We start from the raw sequence: 20,811 nt of genomic DNA on the forward strand, positions 1-20,811 counted from the left end.
AGGCACCGTGGCGTCTCAGTGTCTCTTCCTAAGACTTTTTTGTTTGATTTACATCATTGTTTCTCCGATGACACACGACTTAGCTAATCTAAAATGCAAGCGGGCCGAGTATTGGTGTTGGCTTGGAATCAAATAGAGACCAATGCCATCTGTCTAAATCAGTTTGGCCTCTCGGCAGCTCCAAAAAATACAGCTCTTACCATCGGGATGATGGATTGCATTTTTGGATGGATGGATGAAGGGCTGGCATGACCGCTGTTGGTTCGTTATGCTAACAAATAGCATGTTTAGCGGGACCACGTTGGGCATGCCGATTTGACCCCCAAAAAAGTTTGGCGGTCAAAACTTCTTTTTTGCCAAGGTTTAAGTGACGAACACAAATGTTGAATTAAAATATAATAAAAATTCCACAGAAAGGAAGAGAACGGCAGCAACACCTTTTGTTGACGCTTTTAGGGAAAACCAAGGTTATTTGTTTGACGTGTCCAAAAAAAAAAAGTAATATATTAGAAGAGAGTTTTTTGTTCTAGTCCAATGACAAGCACAAAAGCAGAATAATATTTCATGTATAATACAGACAGATATTTCAAACAGAATATTCCAGCATTTTTTATTTCTATTGGATAGACAAAAATCTTTTTTTAAGAAGCCGTTTTCCAGCTAAAAAAAAACTGCAAATGTATTTCAAAGGACCGAAATGTGTCTACTTGAAAGAAACACCCAGCTTGCCTTCAATGTATTTGAAAAGGCGCTTATTGATCTACAACAAAGTTTTTAATGAAGAATTTAATGAAAATAAGTACCCAAAGTACATCGCAACTTTTAATCCATCTATTGGATTTGGAATTGAGGTCAGATGTGATGTTGAGCAACGTTGTGGGTGTCTCACATCTGCTCGTGAACGAGATTCTTGTCTCATTGTGTGTCTGCGGCCCGTTCCGTCTTCTCATTCAAAAGCACATTGGCGCATCAATGCAATCGATTTGAATCTGAAACGAGCGGCTGTTTCACAAAGTGCCATTTCATGGCCACTTTTCGATGAATTATAGAGCGGCAGGTGTCTGTCGCATGCGGCACCATGCTAATGCTGTAAGATTCAAGGTGGAGGTGAAAAAAAAAAATACGTTGATGGACGGAATGTGTCACCGGTTGTTTTTTTCCGACTCATTCACTGCCAGCAAAGTAATGTTCGGCGTCTATTCTCGTCAATGGCAGTGAATGAGTTAAATAGTGGTAGGTTGCCTTTAAATATACAGTATGGCTTATCCAAGTTCTTAATAAGGTGGCTGCATTGATTAGGGCTCATTCCACAAAGCCGATAGGAATACCTTGCAGTACCGAATCTACGAGATTTAGTGTTACTGCCGATCAATGTGTGTGAGTGTGTGTATGTGTGTGTTTCTTTTTTCCTTTAACTTTGACTGAAGCTCTCAGATGAGGGACAAATTGATCAAGATGGCCCCAATTAGTCTTTGTGATTAATTGTGTGTGATTAGATGTCCTCTCTGACACCTTCATTGTTGACGCTATTGACAGGTTAATTAGTTGCCGCCGTGACTGCTTAAACACAGGTAACTCTGTGTGACAGGGAATGAAACCTAACTAGAAACTACTGGGGGACCCCCCCACCCGGGACCCCCCCCTCCCCCCCTCCTCTATCAGTTGTGTTTTCCATCAGAACTTTTTTTATGATGAAATTTGCAAAATAACTACTGTACGGTAATTGCGCTTTGCCACTGTAAATACAAATAAATAAAAATAAATAAATAAATAAATAAATAAATAAATAAATAAATAAATAAATAAATAAGAATAAAAATAAATAAAGTTGGTTACAATAATATAAACACGTATTAAAAAGTAGTGTTATAATTGTGCTTGAAATCGAGGTCAATGCAAAAGATGTTTTTTTTTTGTTTTGTTTTTTTGCCGCTGCCATAAGTTGATCGATTTCCTCTGGACATGACCAAACACCTGGCCATCATCTGGCCACACCTTAGAAGCCTCCGTTCTGGAAAAACATTTTCAACTCCCCTTGAGCACCACAGGGAAGACAAATGCTCGTCGCTTTGTGCCGTTTTTTTCCCACGTCTTGCATTCCATGAGAAAATCCTGCAGTTCTTAAAGACAAATAGACGTCTTTTTGTAACTGAGCATAATGGGGAGTGAAATGCTTCTGTTATCGGTGGACGCTCACTGGCACTATATTAAGTACAGCTGCACTGGCTAATGTAATCCGATATAAGAGCGGTATCACCGATTTGGCCTTGACAAGGGATATTACAATAGAAGTGGCTGGACCGCTGCCAAAAGCTGAATCAACAAATGTACGCTCGTTTGATTATTTGCAGGCCACCTCCAAGTTCACCGAGGATATAAAAGAAAAGGATTGCAACATTTTTTATTTCTCACATTGCGGCAGGGGGCAGTCAAATAATGACCCGATTGGGAGATAGTCCAAAATTAAAATGAACCGTAAATACATATTTTTACGCCTTTATTTAATCAGACTTTATTAAACTATGCAAGTAATGCCCAATATGTTTAATGTATCCTATAAAAAATGGTATAATATCTCTTATATCATCCATTTGCGTTAATATACTTTACTGATTGTGACTAATGAAGCACTAAGTGTGAAATGAATTTTCTCGGCACTTAAAACAGATGAGACGGTTTGTGGTTCAATTTACAGCTACGGCAAATAATTAACTCCTTTCGCCACTCGAATAATATCTCCGCTTCACAGGGACACTACTGTATTTTAGATGTAGTGGAAATAACTTTTGGGGGGGAGAAAAAAAAAGGGCAAAGAGCCGCAGGGAGGAAGAGGGAGTGGTAGACAAGTGTGTGCTTCACTTGCTGAGAAGAAAAGAGCCTAATCTCCAGGGAGGCCAGAGTTGGCATAACATCGCTTTTTCTGGACAACCTCCTTCATTCATCGGTTACGCTCCCACTGCACTATCCTTCTTTTATTCACATACAATATTGGCTCCTTCACAACTTTTCAACCCCTCCCACCACTTTCCATTACACAGTCAACATCTTCTAATCGTACATGTTTGAAGCTATTTAATTTGCATGTACAGTTCTTTGTTAATTAACTAATCAACATTCATATCGGTGTAATGTTCTGAGCTCCGGAGCCTCTTGTACTCTCCACGCTAATATGTTGATTGGTAGGGAAAAAAAAATGTAGCGGGACGTGAGTTGATTGGATGGAAAAAAATAATAATTAGAAGATTGTCTCATCGGTAATTTGGAGGAGTTCATTGATAATGTTGCCAAGTGAAAATAAATGAGTAAATCTTCCTCGCAGCTATATGTGATTAATAGTCATTATATTTGTTCTTTTTTTTTTTGTTCTGCAGTTTCCCCTCTGGAGCCGATTGTCTCTTGTCGATCCAACACGTATCCCAACGGCTTCTACTGCAGCTGGCACCAGCAGCACTCGACTTACATCCCCACCACATCTGAAGTGGACGTTCAGTAAGTACTTTTTATTGACATGTATGTTCTGATAATAAGGCCAAAATGTTGAGTGAAAACCTCCAAAAATCTGAAATGCAGATGACCCTCCATTAACTTATTAGACCATAAAAGTCCATCTTTTTAAATATTTCATTCTCTCCAGTCTCAAAGCACAGCAGGTGCACCTTATTAATACTGTATAAACATTATGGCTCTATTAAAATGATAATAAGGAGTTGACTGATAGAAAGATTTTTTTTTTTGTTCCTGACCTTGCCGCAAATGTTTGCTTTTTTTTTTTTTTTAATGGCCTGCTCCTGTTTCTAATTCTTGGTCATTATTTTACAATCTACAGACATAAAGAACGTTCGCTGGAGGTACAAAAAGACGCCATCCATAAGAATCGCTGCCACGTACGCTTTCCAGAGGTCTTCTCCAGCTCCCCGTACAAAGTCAACGTAACCACAATCAACGCTTTGGGCAAAGCCTCCACCACAATCACTTTTCAGGAGCACAATATAGGTAAAAAGTCAACTTGTTCTCTGTTTTGCTCTTCTGATATTTTCATCAACGGTAGTTAAAAGCATTTTGGAATTCATTGCCGCTCAGCAAAGTAGCAATTTAAGGTATTCATGACCAACTGTGCATGGTTTCCCAATTTGGCACAGTTTAGAATCTTTCCCACAAAGATGTTGGCACCGAACAAAAAGATTGAAATCCAGAATGTCGTCTCAGGGAAGATGCCAACCCTCTTAACCGATACTGAAGCATTTGTTTGACCACAGATGATTGATTTTTATTCATCCCCTCGGGACCTTTTGTTGCATATGCATCAATGATCAGCGCCGGCAAGGCAAAGGAAATGAAAATAGTTGGCCAATTAAATGTCACGAAACTGAAAAGGGAATGTTTTTTTTTTCCCAGTCAGCAAAATATATTTATGGCAAACTTACGTGCCCTTGCTCAGTTACATAGTATCTCTTTTTTTTTCGGTACTTGCTATTAATACGATTTTTTTTAAATCCAGGTCCTACAAAAGCGATGCTTTGTTTAATCCGGTTTTCACTTGGCAATCTGATTTCCTGCTGCAGTCAGCCTTACTGTGTGTCATGCCAAGATTTCATTGCACTCATTTAATTGGCAGTCGTTGATGACATGGTGGTTTACACGCCTAACTTCTCTGCAGGATGCATCGCTTCAATTCCCACTTATTGGCGCTGTGGGAATGCGAATGAGTTGCTCTTTGGCCTTTGATTGACTGGTGACAAATCCAGGATTTAGTCTGCCTTTCGCCCACATAGGCGAGAGCCCCACATGACCCTGAACGGGATAAGCGCTATGGAAAATGGATGGCGGATAATTTAAGTAGCAATGCAAAAACTTTACATCCCTCTTGTTGCGCTCAAGCGATGTTTATACTGGACGTTTCTTTTCTTCCTTCTTTTCAGTAACATTCCATTAAAAAAAAATAAAAAATTATTTGCCAAAATTGTGTGTGTAAAGAGTACTAGATAGTCAAAGCACAAAAGTGGGATTGTTAAAATTCTTAGCAGACTGGCTGGAAGGCAATGAAGAGGAAATGTGTTCACTTTAAGGAAGGAATGAGCGCCACTTAAATAGATAAGGGAAGTGCTTCTGGCGCTTCTCAATTCCGCTGTATCCCTTCGAGCGAAGTATGGGTGTGTGTGTCGTATGAAACACACACATAAATTGTGTGTATATGTGTGTTTTTGTATAAATTGAGCCAGTGACATGCTCTACCAAATCCCGGACGAAGGATTCATGAAAATGCTAATGCTAGCCGGATTAGCGCCTTGACTGAGGAAAGAGGGATACTTCCCTTAACTATTGACTGATAAGAAAATACCGCACCGCTCCTTTCTTTGCATTCTTTAACATTCCCGTACACGCCTCTCGATTTGCCACTTTTCCTCCAATCTTTTCCCGTCTGTTTACAAATCGATGTCTGGAGTGGAAACTTTTAATTTAAGACCGCCCCCATTGCCCCATTCTATCTGCTCTCAGCGCTTGTATTGTTAAAAATTCTTATTTGGCAGTTTAACTCGTGAGTCACATTAATTTTACGGGAAAACCGGGCCGATCGTAAATAAATAAAACAATTTCATGCTTTCTGATGCACTTCTTAATTTAGAGTGGAAATAAAACCACTCTTGACTGTCCTTGTTCGTTCGACCACCGCTAGAATGAAATTACATGAGATATTTGTGCATGTGTGTGTCCAATTCTTCAATGTCTCAAAGGTTGCAGCGCTCGGGTAAAGTTACTCCGCGGCAGTCGTGAATGCAAACACTTGTGAGTGGATGAATTGAGTAACTGATGGCAGCGCATCACAAAGCAGCATGTAGCAGCACCACCTGCTATGTTATGTGTCCGACAGCAGAGTGAAGGATAACCTCTGGCAGCTGTGCAGAATCTGGCAACCATCTTGCCCGCATTGCTTAAATCAAAGGAAAGCCGAGGCCGATATCGGAAAACGACCTCTGCGGTTATAGAAATACACTGGTGTATATTTTTGGGGTATTTTTTGTGCAAATTAAAGATGGAGTGGATGTGCGGAGGATTAAGATCACAGGTGACCTTTGCAATTATGGCAAATGACTCCAGCTCCACAGGCATTTGGATCCCCGGAGGCTCCTGAGTGTAATAGGAGAAGAGACAGTTGAATTGAAATATAGAGATCTCTGAGATAAGATGATATTACACAGAGCATGACTTTCAGTTTTCCGCATGCGTGTTAAAATTGTGTCTTTTTAACAAAATACATCTAGAGTTAGCCAACTTTTAATTTCCTTTTGGTATTTTCAAATTTGCCTCTGCACAGATTTTTTGGGGGAGAAACTATAATCCTTAATGGAAAAAACTCACCTATTCAAAATGTTCTTTAATGTGGAAAAAAAAAACAATTTTATTTATTTATTTATTTATTTATTTATTTATTTATTTATTTATTTATTTATTTATTTATTCTATTTATTATTTTTTATTTATTGTTTTATTTTAAGTGCTACCGGTTTGATCTGCATTTTTGAAATGACCTTTATTAATGTTACTATTTTTGTTGCATGCTAATGTGGTGTAAGCATTTGAAATACAATTTAATGCAATTTTGGGATCATAGTTTGTGGTTAATCTAAGAGTATAGGAAATTATACACAGGCGTGGTAGCCATCTGGAATTTCGGAAGTTTCCTGAATAGCCGGTCTGAATAGCGGGTCGAACCCACCTGTTAATAAATAAGTTTCGGCACACTTTTTTGTTTATTCAGGATTTAAAGCGGATCTCCTCTTTGAAACCGCTATGCTGCCATCACATGGAAAAAAAATCATTTATTTTTGCAGTTTTCGTCTGTGCACAACTGCACAGTATGAAGTGCTCCGAGATGAAGGTGATCCTAATGAAGTGTCTACTGAGTGTACATATGTAATATTACAACATGGGAACGGGGGAAAAGCCATGAAAGACTTTGCAGATGGAAAATCTTGACTCATGGTCCCCGATGTCATTTGGTGCAGTTTGAAGCCATCATTTCAAAATATTGTTAAAGCTACGGGGTAAGGAGTGAGAGAGATTTTATTCTTAGTTATCCATATCGACCTACATTTACAAAGTGCAACGCGAAAAATAAATATGATAATGAAAACGAATCCAGAGCGACTGAAATGTGAACACGGTCAAACAAACCCAATTCAACTTCATAACATTCTTTCCGCACATTAAGCAGGGCTTTGTTTACAATATGCGTTTTTCTTTGCTTTGAGATCGCCTCATTAAGCTCCGCCTGCTGCTCCCTGTGATAAATCCGCCGGTAGTTTGCTTGTTCTCCTTGGCAAAGCTCCAGGTTATCATGGTTCTCCATTTCCCCTTTTACTCATCACTAATGCAATAGCCAGCCATCTTCTACGCAATGTTTCAGGCCAGATGAACGGACACCGGAACCATCCATCTCAGCAGATTCCGAACGGCGCGCGTTTCATATCTTTTTATGAACTGCTCTGGTGAACAAAGCACTTTTTGTCTGGTTTCATCTTTCTACTTTCACTATGGAAGGTCACAATGAGATTAAACATCTCGCCATGCCTTGCCGCTTTTATCTGTCGCTGATCAAATCCCCATCTTTGTGGCGTTCGTTCGGTCTTATCAGAGTCGCCCGTCTATGTACATGTGTATCATGTTTATTTTATAAAGTACGCATGTTATCTCGCACGTGGAGGACGTGACTGTGTGCTCACAAGGCCATGTTGTCACTCATTTCTTATTACGATTGTGGGTTCTTTCAGATCCTGATTTTTTTTTCCTTCCCCTCATAGTCAAGCCAGACCCCCCTGAGCGTGTGACGGCGACTCCGATCCGTTACAACGCACGAAGGCTGGAGGTATCCTGGCAGAGTCCCGCCACCTGGCCCGACATCGACACCTTCCCATTGAAGTACTTTCTCCGATACCGTCCGCTCATCAAGGAGACGTGGCAGCATGTAAGTACAACTCGGCAAAACACATTTGTTGCCGATTCCAAGTTTGAACGATTGTCGGCGGTAGCCAGTAGAGTAATGTGGAAGATACCTCAGTTAAATCCATGGGGGGGTTGGGGCAGCCCAGGTCAACTAAATGCTGTAAAATTTATTTTTAATATTTTTAATTTTAACTAGTATTATTTCTATCTATTTTTTATTATTTTTTTATTCATTTTCTTTTTCTCATTTGTGACAATTGGGCAGTTATCTACTGTAATTTTACTCACCCTTACCAAATAAAAATAGGCAAAAAAAAAAAAAAAATGAGACAATCCAGGCAAAAAAGATTGATGGCTTTTACCATTTATCATTACAATCCAAACATATGACACCTCATTTTCAAAACCAGACCAAACAATCCATTGTGAAGTCAACAGTTCAAAGTGCTTTCATCCAAGGTCACCCCAAATAGCAGCTTGGATGACCACGTTACTGTATCGAACTTATTTTGCGGGGCTCCCCTTTCCCCTCAGGCCCGTCGTAGAGTAAAAGCATATGTGGCCGCCAAAGATAAAAGTTCTGTCTGCTGCGGGCTAACGTTGCAGCGTTATTATCATGCATGTCATTGGTTTGCGTAGGTGTTGTTTTAAGGACTTGGGTTACACACTCGCTCACATACACACACGTGTGTCAATGAAAGACGGAATAACATTTTCTCTCGCTCTGTCTTTCCTGCACAATTTCAGTCCCCCCGCAGTTACCTTTCAACGCTCGCTCCCGCCGACCTCACAGCGGTGATATTCCCCATCTCGAGTACTTCCAAGTCGTCTCATCTCCACCTCCAGCTCATTTTGATTTTCACTCTATCGATCTTTGTTGTTCGCCCCGCAGCTCGTCCCCACCTCTCATAGAATGAAAAGAATATTTGCGGCTGGAAAGTGATGATTAAACCCGACGTGCGCACTCAAGCGCCATTCGATCCTCATAAGAAGCCATGCATGACGTGAACGTTCCAAAAAGCAGAGTCAATGTTTGCTTTGGTTAAAGGAACATGATTTGAAAATTGCCGTCAATGACAGCTGGAAAGTGCGAACTTTTCCTCTTTCGCGGTCGTCTTGGACGGACGATGGAGGTTTTCAGTTTTTTCGAAGAGGCAGAAAATACTCAGGCTGTCTAGACTTTTATGAGATGTCGGATTTATTCTTATAGTCCTGTGGAAAGCGCACAATCAGTTTGAGAGATAGATGATTCATCTTTGTTGGTGGATGGAAGCAGAATCATTTCCAATTAACTGCAGAAAGGATTTCATTATTTGTGAAAGCAGAATAGTGGACGTGCAGGAGGTATCAGATCACACAGCTCGTACGAGTTTTTAATTCAAAATAAATTGAAAGCAACACTTGTAGTAGATGTTAATTTGATTGCCGAGTTCCGACATGAATGCAAGTTACGCCGATCTCGGAGATCAAATGTTGTGTTGGAGCCAATTAGAGATTTGTAGACACCACTTAAACCTTGTTTGACAGACAGCTGGGTGAGAATAACTTTCTCACACGACATCGTCCAACGTGTCGGAAGGTTCGGATGCTTCATCGCTTTCCAATCCGATCTTCCTCTAAGTGCTGAGGTGAATCCGCTTTAATCTACAAAGCAGAAAATGTTTTGGAGCTGAGAAGTGAAAAGTACTTACATAAAAGATAAAAATCAAAAGAGTGTTAGATATATAAAAAATGACCGAGGGACGGCAAATTAAAACTAGCGCTTATTAAATTTAGAAACGGGTGACGGGAAAAAAAAAAACTTGAATAATAAAACTGAAAGAAAAATGGACGGCCGGCGGGAGAGCCTCAGATAGAATTGATAGAAATACGATAGTGATCAAATATATGGAGGAACATGAGCCAAAAATAGATAAATAGCACAAGAGGCGAGTTTGAAAGGGCGGATTTCGAGGCCATCACTCAGAAGGTGTTTCACATTATGGGCTGAAAAATGTGATGAAAGACAAAAAGAAAGAAGTCTGAGGAGATTCAAAGCTGAATGTATTACTTAAAAACGGTGGAAAAATATATTTTTTGTGTGTCAGGCTCCCACTCCACTATTTTGTCTTCTAAATTTGTAAATCCGACTATTTGTCAGTGAACCATGAACCTCTTCGCACATCCCCCGCATCTGCTCGCCTTTTTAAATGCTCAATGAATCCAGTTCCGTTTCCTCTGACCTCTTTCTACTCGGAGAAGTAGAGCTCCAACTCTCTGAGCAATTAAAAGCAACGGACCAGTCAGCGTGATGAGAACAATTTCACATTGCTCAATCTTCTCCAAGCGCTTATGCTATGAAACTACATCTGCTATGTGGTAATTTCCCTTTGGGGGGTGACGCTGAACTCCGGTCGACTGAAAACACGAGACTTGGAAACATGCATGTCGGAGCAGCAAAAACACGGAGCGTCACTCTCCACGAGTAAATAAACAGAAACGGAAATTAACGTTCCCTAATTAAATGGATTGGCAATAATCTGACCGAAAAAAATCATTAAATATGACGCTAATACGCATTAGCATTAAAATAACATTTCATAATACCGTAACATAGAAATAGATATATAGTATAGATAGATTCCATTCAAATATTTTTCCATTCCATTGCATTCCTCATCTCCCTCCTTTTTTTTTTTTTTTTTTTTTTACTTGCAGATATCGTCCCCTCTCAGCTATCAGCATGTCATCCATCCATCCAATCCGTCCATCCGCGCAATAAGCCAGCTATCTAAGCATCCCAGCCCTTAAGGCATCTGTCTGTATCTATGACTGCACATGATAAATGTCTAGACCTTGATTGGGGGGAAAACATTCCGTCAGAAGGACACTGGCACAGACACATCGTTTATCAGGACCCACTACACTATCGGGTTCCAGTCGTCATCATTTAGCTTGGAAACGCATATAAGACTTTCAACGAAGAAAAAAAATCGGCGTTTGTCTTTAAGGTTATTTAAAACCTGTCGTGTTCATTTTCTGTCTTTCAGAATTTTAGATCCTCATCGTGTCTTATCTGCTAATACCTTTATCGTACGTTTTTTTTTTATCCGTGCCACCATCACGGAATCGCTGTTGACTACTGATAAAGATGAAAACAAAAACAGACGTAGAGTGAATTGTAAATTTGTTCAACTCTTGTTTAACTTACAATACGTAAGGTGTCTATTTTTTTCATTCAAAAAGATTTTAAGTGCACCTTTATATTCCCGAAAATACGGTAATCAGCTTTAATTCAACCTTATCACAATAAGTACTTAAAAAATCAAAACAATTGAGGCATGTGTCTACAAATGGTGGTAGCTTAATTCTAAAATTACGATATTGCGTTATGTGCATAATTTTATTTTTGTTTTGCGTCACTTCCCAAGTAAGCTGGGAAAAGTTCCAGCTCACCCTTACTGTGAAAAACACACGTGGTTGAAAATAGATGATTTTTTTTTATCATGTGTGTTCTATGGACCCGCTTTTCAAGAAAGTACACGTTGCCCCTTGTGGGGTAACCTGTGATTCCGATGTGACAGGAGCTATTTGGAAATATGACAAATTTGATCAAAAGGTTCATGCAAAAAAAAAAGAATAATAATGCCAAATCGTTTTGAAAGCCTCACTTGATCTTACTCGTACAAGCTGTGAAGATGTTTTTCGACCCGCTTGAGAGTTTAGCGTCCTCTTACGGTAATTGCTGCCTGGGTGATTTCCTAGGGGGTGGGGCGGAGAGCTTTGAGCCGAGAGAAATACCATCCAGTGAAATATCCCCCGGACCTGGAGTTTGTGTGCGCACACATGTGCATGTATACGCTCGTATAAGGGAAGAGAGCACGGTGGAAAAATGGGAGCTGTCAGTCAACGTAATGAGACCAAGCTTCTCGGCGTAAACGCACACATACACCCACCGAGCGGCATCGGGCCAGTGGAAGTGCCATATAATTGGCTTTCCTTTCCAGGACAACAGACATGCTCAGTGGATTAGATCTGACCACCGACGCCAATTCCCTCCATGTCTCCCTCGCTCTGCTTTCCATCTTGATTTTACCTTCTTTGCTCATTTTCTTTTTAAATAATTGATCTCTAATTTCCCGGCCTAATTTTATTTGCCGACTGTTTATCTTATCACGTTGCCCTTTTCTTCCCCCCCATGTGACCTTTACAATTTATGTCAAGCCATTACATGGATGACTGCATGTTCTGTGCTGTACAATGCAACAGGGGCTAATTGAGGTCCATTTTTTTTTTTTATATATATACCATAGCTCCACAACATGGTTGTAAATAGAAGATGAGAAAACATCACTGTAAATAGAAGATAAGAAAGGTTGTGAGGAAATGGGGGGTGACTTTTATTCTCATAGGTGGAGGAATTTCCCCTTTTTGTCTGTTTGTGTAGAAGCTTTTGGAATGTGTGTATGTACTAGACAGAATATTTGGCTGTCGACGTTTTCAGTATATATTCTCTACCGGTTAAAGTTTCAGGGAGCATCACTGTAGATCTGAGCAAGAATCCTATGCATTTTAAATGATATCCCAAACGATAGCTGAGGTCCAATTTCATATCGTCTTTATTGTGCCAACAAATGTTTTCTCTCATATTATACCTTACAGATGATATACAATGGATTGCAGCTACTCCGTTTCTCAAGCTAATGATATATGGGGTTAACATAAAAAAAAAAAAAAATATTCTCCTATCTGAAAAATGCAATTCCATGCAATTTATTATCGACGAGTCTAGTGTAGAAATCTATAGATAGCGCCCACTCAGTTGAGAGTGTATGTATAGTATATATTATATGGTGGTCCCAATTATTATTAATTCCCTAATATATATATTCAAATAAATTAAAATATATATATATAATATATATATATATTAAAATAAATTTTACAAATTATATATATATATATATATATATATATATATATATATATATATATATATATATATATATATATAAAATTGGGCCCACCATAAGGGTATTAGCCCACCATAAGGACGGGATTGATGATTGTATTCATCATCACAATGAAGGTGTGCCAACTTGTGGATACAAAGCACCTTCCCCTTCTTCTCTGTCCCATATTCCTCCTCACATATGCTGTTGACGATGAACAAACATATGGTGTTTATGCATGGAATAAAGAGATATCTCCAGAGTGAGGATATTTAAAGATTGTTGTCAAAACAAACCATTCGGTGGTCAATTCATCTAGCCAGTTGTTTTATCTTCATAATTATTATGTTCTGTCTTGGGAGTAGTGCAGCGAACGAGTCAACATGATGTTTTATGGATAAATATTTGTTGTTGGTGTTGGCAGGCATTTGTGTTTGGCCACATATGTCCGATTCCCTTTAGGTATGCACTCGGTATGATTGGTGAAAATCCACTTTTTATGACTTTAACCGTCTTAATTGCTTGTTTGTTTAGCGCAATAGATCAGCCCAAGAGACACGCAAGCACAGACAACAGAAAATAAATAGATTTTAGTCCGCCACGCGCTTGAACTTACAGGCTAAGGATCAGCTATATTTATGTATTTGTTTATTTTGCAAGGACAGCAGCAGACTCCGACACACTTCACTCCCTCGCTCTAGAAATTTCTTGGCACGAACGTTAGGTAGACTTATACAATCTAATAAAATTCCTTGCCTCATTTTTTGAAATGACACCAAACTGCCTGGTATGTGACCATGCGCTACAAAAAAAAACCAAGTTTTGATTTTCACACTCTGAGCTTCGGCTTCTGCCAGTAGAAGCAAGCAGTTGACCTCTGGGACCACTCGCCGCCGAGCAAGATGATTCGCCCGAACGCTGGAAGTTAGTCACCGGCACGATCCAGCCGACTGCTTCACGAGCCACTTTTCGCTTTTAGTATGTTTGGCGGGATCCGGATCATTCTTGATCATTTGGAGAATTTAAGCCAAGCACACCTGGGAGCTGTTTTAAATTGTAGGCGGAAAAAAAAAAAAAAAAAAGTCTCCTCTCATTTCCAGTTTAGTTTGCTTGCATATTCCAAGACACACTTTATTTATTTTTTTTGCCCAAACTAACTTGGAAACAAACATGTGTGACTGCACTTGCACGTGTTTATTTTAGAGATCTCTTTCTGTGTAAATATCCGCATTTACTGTCTGGTAGAAAATGCTAAGAGGCACCGTGGTTACGCTGCTTGGGCGACGTATAAACAACGGCGATAGCTAAACGCTGGTTTGTGCATATTGTGCACACACACACACACACACACACTATATATATGGAGTGTGTGTGCAGGGCATAACATGAAATACGGTCACACGCACGCAGATGTACACAGATGTGAGCATGCTCAAATGATGTTGTTAGCGCATTCCGCTAAATAAATTAAGCCTGTAAATATAGCGCTCGGGTTGCCAGATAAAGTCTGGCCTTGTTCTTCCAAACAAAGCGTGGGCGGGAGGGAAACGCCGTTGAAGATCAAGGCCACGCAGAAAATAGAGGGGTCAACATCATCGTGAGATAAGAGAGAGATTATTTGGAAGTGGGGGGAAAAACTTCCAGAAGTGTTCGGAGAGGCTGTGGTTGTTGAAAGATTTATCCCATGAGCTCATCGGAATGAGACAACAGTGGAATGCGATGGCCGAGTTGCTATAAAAAGTTGTTTATGCTCTTCAGTGTTTCTTCTTTAAGTGCAGCAGTTTTCTCTGTGGCGCCGTTTTTTTCAATTTACTAATGTATGAAAGAATAGAAAAACATTTTGTAGTTGCGTAAGTGTGCACACCCCCAAGAATAGAAAGATATTTTAAAACAACTAAGATGTTGTAGTTGCATAAGTGTGCACACACTCAAGAATAGAAGGATATTTAAAAACAACTAAAATGATGTAGTTGCAAAAGTGTGCACACCCTCATGAGTTTTCACTACATCTTATGTTGTCCAGACAACTCATGAAATTCTTGTTGATGTCTTCCAATCAAAAATGTGAGGATTTGTTCTAATCCACTCGTTTGGCCGTCCGTGCGCATTTCTTGCCTCGACTGGAAACTGTCGAAGGCTCGTCGCTAAATCATTTCATATGGCTTGAGGAGAGTAAAAGTCAGCACCTTTTCGAGCGCCATTTTTCCTCGAACGTGTCAAGACTCAAGCCAAAGGCAAACAAACATGCACACAACTGCGGCACTAACCGTAAATTACAACACAGCATCAAATCCAAGCGTGTGACGCACATTCAACCCTCGGATGCCTCGCAGTCACGGCGAGTTGGATCGTCCTTGATAATTTCAAAATGCGTGAAAAATCAAGCGGTTTGATTCACCTGCGCAAAAAAAATGATGAAAGACGTGTTGTAAATAAATAACCACTCAATAAAAATGGTATCCCGCACGGCTGAGCTAATATAACTACCATAAAACATTAAAGGTAGAATTGCAACGCTGAGCCTTTAATTTACGGCTGGCACTATACGTAGAAGGAAAGAGCTGTCAGAGTGACTTCCAGTGGGCTCGGGCGCTCGTAAATTCCCCTTTGCCAAATACATTTCAGAGTTCATGATGTTGCAATATTTCTTCTCCTTTCAAAAATACATTCAGCTTCCTAGGAAGTTAAAAATGACAATATGGAATGTGTACTGAAAAAAAAAACATTGGAAGCATCTGGATTGTAATAAGTCTTATCATCTCTGTTGTTGCCACGGAAACAAATCTTGGGGAGTTCCTATCTTTTCATTCTCTTCTTGTTATCGTTTGATTTCGTTTCAGGTGGAACTATCTGAGAGCACTTCTCACACCATCACCGATGCTTATGCCGGGAAGGAATACATCATCCAGGTACCTTCACATCTACTTGATATACTTTTTTTTAAAATATTGACCACTTTGTGTGTGTCCAACAGGTCGCCGCCAAAGACACGGAGGTCGGAACATGGAGCGACTGGAGCGTCGCCGTGCACGCCACACCTTGGATTGAGGAACCAGTCCAGACCACCTCCACGACCGATGTGGAGTATCTCACACGTATGTCTCAATCAATCACACGATGACATCATGCATTTGAAGCTTTTCTGCTGATTTGGAATCTTCTGGTGGATCAATATTCTCGACGTGGTTGAGTGCATTATATATTAATCATGCATTTTTCACATTGCACCTCAGGAGTTTTTTTTTAATACAGAGAAAGTCCAGGGTCAAAAATGTGGCAAACAACCAGTTTACAATGGCCAGCTCTATTGATTTGAATTTTATTTTTAACTGTGTAGTATGGCCATCATAAATTAGCAAGGACATCCATCAGTCCTTCTGAAAATGTTCCCCATTCAGTTTCATTGCAACATTTCTTATTCACAGTAGGCTTTTATCATCCGTCTTAAAAGCGAGAACGGGCGGGCTTCCCAAAAATGCACGCTCTTTCTGAACAAAATGATTCTTTTATTTCTCTTCTCACGCCCTCCCTCTCACGAACTTGAACCTTTTAGACAAAGACAAAATTCTGAAAGAGTTCAAAAATGGTTCACAGACATTGTAAGACACTGAAGCACACACATAGACATCTTTCTACATCGATGTACACAGTATATGTACATTTTTGAAAAATCAGTGTGCTGCCTCCTGACCATTGGTTTCACGATGTAACACTGCCCCCTGTAGGCCACTAGCAGCACTACACTCTGTAAGTTTCATATGAGCACAAATATATTAGAACATATTTAAAACTAGAAAAAGGGATAAAGTGGCCTTTTGTAATACTCCTAACATGCAAACCAATGGACACACACACACACACATACACAAACACACACACACCACCTTGTCAGCCTCTTTATAAGCGTTACATTTTGAATGAGCCATTAAATCTGTGTATCAGCGAAACAGAAAAGAAACTTCTAGAAAGGCTTCTGTCCACTATAGAAATATTACAATAGAGAAAAATCTTTTGATTCTCCCATGTCCCGCTTTGAACCCGCTGTCACCCCTTTCCAGTGATATTACCCTTCTGCTTTAAATAGTATGTCACATACTATACCTCTTGGAGCTGAAGTGACATTGGCAGAGTGTTCCGCTTCTCATTTCACATCAAAAAGGACGACAGACAGATGAAATCTCATCCCCGGCAATACGACCGCCCGCCCGCCCGCCGGCACGCTATGAATGCAAAAAGACGTTTGGCCGGGGCAGCCTTTGAAAAGTTGCACCGTCTCACCCCGTCTCCAGACAGAAAGTCGACGGCGTCACTTTTTATTTCCCATACTTTACTCCTGTCATAAATGAACTTAAGTTACTTTTAAAATCAACTAATCAGTAACTAAATGACTTTTGTCATGGTAACCATGGCAACACTAATAGTTTCTGAATCACTTTTTTCCCACTAATACATCTTTTGCATCTGACAAAATGTTTAAAATTAAGTTTGTAGTTCGAACGGAAGCTCAAGTTGTATTCCTGATTGACAGGTGTTGCACGAGTAGACCTCACCTTAATTAATTGGATGATGGATGAATATTACGTAAGCTGTAACATGGCTCACTAAGAGGCTAAGCATAATTGTGCCCCCCCCCCCCCCCTCCACACAATGATTTCTCGGCTTATTGTCACCCTAAATACAAAGGATTAGTCTTTTTATGAGAAGTCCCCTTTGTGTACACTTCATAAATCCGTCACGTTTTTTTTCTCTATAAAGTCAAATTTCCTACTCATTGCTCAGCTTGTGGGTTGCCAGATCCTCCTGCTCCCTGCCAGTCTTTTCTGGCTTGTTGCATCCGGTTATCCTCACATCACTTTTTTTTTTTGTCTCACCACTCAAAAGCAAAGCGGGAAGTTTCTTCCACTGTTTGAAGCACCCTGCTTTGCACTTTCTCTCCTTTTTTTTTTGCGTTCTCCATTTCACACCTGGCTGCTTCTTCTCGCTATCTCCTGACTCCTCATTGCTTCACAACACTCATTAATTAGAGGGAGAGGGAAATTATATTCTCTACCCACTCACCCACCCAAAAATTATTTATATGATACTTTTTTATATATAGTTTTAGTGGCTTATATTGATGAAATGAATCATGAATCAATTTCCCCTTGTGCAATTTGGCTCGCTTTCATCCTATAAGGCGGCCACAAAAAAAGGGAATCCGAGTAATTCCTTGACCCGAACAAGAAGTTGGACTGTATTAGTTCTGGTCAGCTTCCAAAAGGAATATGGTTTTCCTTGTCGGGTTCACTTCATAACTGTCTCAACAAGTCTCCTATTGATTCCTCTTGCAGATTAGAATTGATTTTGCACTGCAATGCGTTTTCCTTTCTCTTTGCATCTTCCTGCTATCATTATTTTTTTTTCCAGCGTCCATTTGTCAAATCAGCGTTATAGATGTCAATTCCCTCGGGAATAAAAACAGCTGGCTACCGTTGGAGGATGAATAACGTGCGGATTTTCTTGCAATACACAAGTAAATCAAATGGTGTGTGTTGATGCGTGTGTGTTTGTGTGTTTGTTTTTCTACAGAGACAAAGACTTCGCCCATACCGTCATCCAACGCACCACATAAGGCTGAGCCTCCAGTGGGCGGGGCTGGCGAACTTCTCAACTTCTTCTCGCCTCTTCTCTTTGGGATAGTGCTGCTCATCATGTAGTGAGTAAACACACACACACACACAGGTTTCATATTTGTCATCATATTTTTTGTGTTCCTGTCTAGATGTAACTGTCAATAAGGAGAAGACGAAGAGGAGGAAGAAGAAGAGGCCGGATCTTTGTTTTCTCTTTTTGCACAAGTCCCAAGGATGTCGTGCATTGATCATTTCTGTCTTATCATCGACTTACTTGCCAAGATGACTTGGACAGTGCCCCCTCCCCCCCCTCCCCCTACACCAATGAAGCAGTTTCAATTAATGTCGACACGCAAGAGGAGCCGCGGCCTCATCTTCATCATCGTCTTCATCAGCAGCAACAGTAGAAGCAACGCTGAAAACACTTGCCCGCTGGCTTTAATTTAATTTGTTCGGCTGGTATTGACTTTCCACTTTTTTTTTTTTTTTTTTTTTTCAGGTTTCGTGTGTGTGAAGCTACAGCGGAATTCACACAACAAAATCAAAATCGGCGCACCTAAAAGTCGAGCATGAGCTCACGTGCTTGTGCCCAGCCGCTGTGCCAGTGCCCCCCATACAGCTAAACCGTCATGCCAAAGACTCAACGACGCCCCCTGCAGTATAAAATATCAAATATGTTCCAAATTCAACAGGGATGCGAGGACCAACACTTGTCTGCTTGGTTGAAACATTTTGCTTGCATCTGTCAAGAAGGACGATGATTGTAAAAACAAAAACAAATATATCTATATATGGAATAAAGTCTAAAGCTGCCCTACTATTTTTTTTTCTTTTTTTTACTTCTGACAAAGATATAAGGCTCTTTTTCGGGTAGGCATCGATGGCTGTAAAATAACACAAATCACTTTGCTTTCTGACGCCTTCACGTGCATAGAAAATGTCTTTTTGCAGTTTTCAGTCGCCAAGGTCTTGGTATTATGTTATTCCGACGAGTACCGATGTGTTTTATTGTGGTTTTTTTTTAATGTATTTTATGGAGAAACAACTACAAAACACACATATAGGCTTTTAGTTCAGTTTTTTTTTAATCCAACATTCATAAAGGCTTATTTCTCTGATCCAATTTTGTAAACTATGATATGTAACTTTAACATTGAAGAAAAGTTTATTATTTAATAATAATAATAAAAAAAATAATGTATGTATTAGCAGTAGAATGTCGTTACCTGTACCTGGGGTCTTTTTTATATCTGTATATACAATGACAGGTTTCAACCATTAAATGTGACCATTTCACAATGAATGACGACACCGGGTCTCATTTGAACATTGTGAGCACTTATTTTCTTTTCATACTCCAAAACAGCTGTCCAGACCGAATCATTCGTATTTGTCTTTGGTTCGACTGCTCAGGTGAGTTAAAAAGTGCTAGCTTCTTGTGTATTATGTGCTGAGTTTTGTTTTTTTTGTTTTTTTTGATGGCCAGTTCAGGAATTGAGCTGTGAGCAAAAAGGATAGAGAAGCAATAGATGGAAAAAGATGGTTGCTCTCTCTTAACCTTTGATGCTCCTTGTGCATGTGTGTCGCTTTAAAAGTACCTTGCTCTTCTCTCTTCGTTATTCTGACAAGTTCTGGCAAGCCAATACGGGGACTGAGGACAAATCAATACACCATCTAACAGCTGTCAGCTGGTGTGTGCGTGCGAGCATGCTTGAGTGTTTATTCATTCATTCATCTTTGAGCCTTTATTTTATTAATTTACAAGCTATTCACTAGCTTCCAAATGTGTAAAGAACGTATGACACCCTCATTTGTTCAGTGTTGGTCACACTCGTCCCTCCTATTGGCCGCATTTCAAGTTCAGAAAGAAGATTGAACCCTTCACCTTGTATCCGGACCCGGCTTTAATTAAATGGCAATTGAAATGGTCAGCCACGCTCTTTGTCTGAGGCCAAGATGTGACCCACATTAACCTTTGATATCTACCGTGTGTGTGTGGTGTCGTGTTTTGTGTTAGTGTGTGCGTGCAGGGCAAAGCCATCAAAAAGCTTGACAGCCTCGCTCAGCTCTAATGACTACTTTGACCTTCCATTGATAAATGGAGGAATGACACAATCTCTCCTTCTGTCTTAGGCGTGCAGTGCAGCCTTTTCTTTTCTATGACGACTGATTTTATTATCCGTTAAAGCTTAACATTTGTACAAATTTGGCAAAATAAATAAAATATCCCTTGTACCAGAACCACATCACTCTAAAAACGGCAGTTGTGCTAATATTACTTAGCTAGAAACCCCATTCAATGTACGGCAATTAAGTTTTAAAGCACA

The 20,811-nt window shown here is 39.9% G+C and overlaps 1 protein-coding gene across 1 annotated transcript in view; it reads left to right on the forward strand.

Moving 5' to 3' along the window:
* cntfr (ciliary neurotrophic factor receptor) overlaps positions 1 to 19,787 on the forward strand; it is a 99,801-nt gene extending 80,014 nt beyond the window's left edge. Inside the window, exons 5-11 of the mRNA XM_049737857.2 lie at positions 3,372 to 3,489; positions 3,827 to 3,993; positions 7,800 to 7,963; positions 15,713 to 15,781; positions 15,847 to 15,967; positions 18,441 to 18,567; positions 18,634 to 19,787. Of these exons, the coding sequence (XP_049593814.1) occupies positions 3,372 to 3,489; positions 3,827 to 3,993; positions 7,800 to 7,963; positions 15,713 to 15,781; positions 15,847 to 15,967; positions 18,441 to 18,567; position 18,634 (767 nt within the window). The 3' untranslated portion in view covers positions 18,635 to 19,787. The remainder of the gene's footprint in view (positions 1 to 3,371; positions 3,490 to 3,826; positions 3,994 to 7,799; positions 7,964 to 15,712; positions 15,782 to 15,846; positions 15,968 to 18,440; positions 18,568 to 18,633) is intronic.
* The last annotated feature ends 1,024 nt before the right edge of the window (positions 19,788 to 20,811 follow it).

Source organism: Syngnathus scovelli, chromosome 13 (assembly GCF_024217435.2).
Source record: "Syngnathus scovelli strain Florida chromosome 13, RoL_Ssco_1.2, whole genome shotgun sequence".
NCBI classification, from domain to species: Eukaryota; Metazoa; Chordata; class Actinopteri; order Syngnathiformes; family Syngnathidae; genus Syngnathus; species Syngnathus scovelli.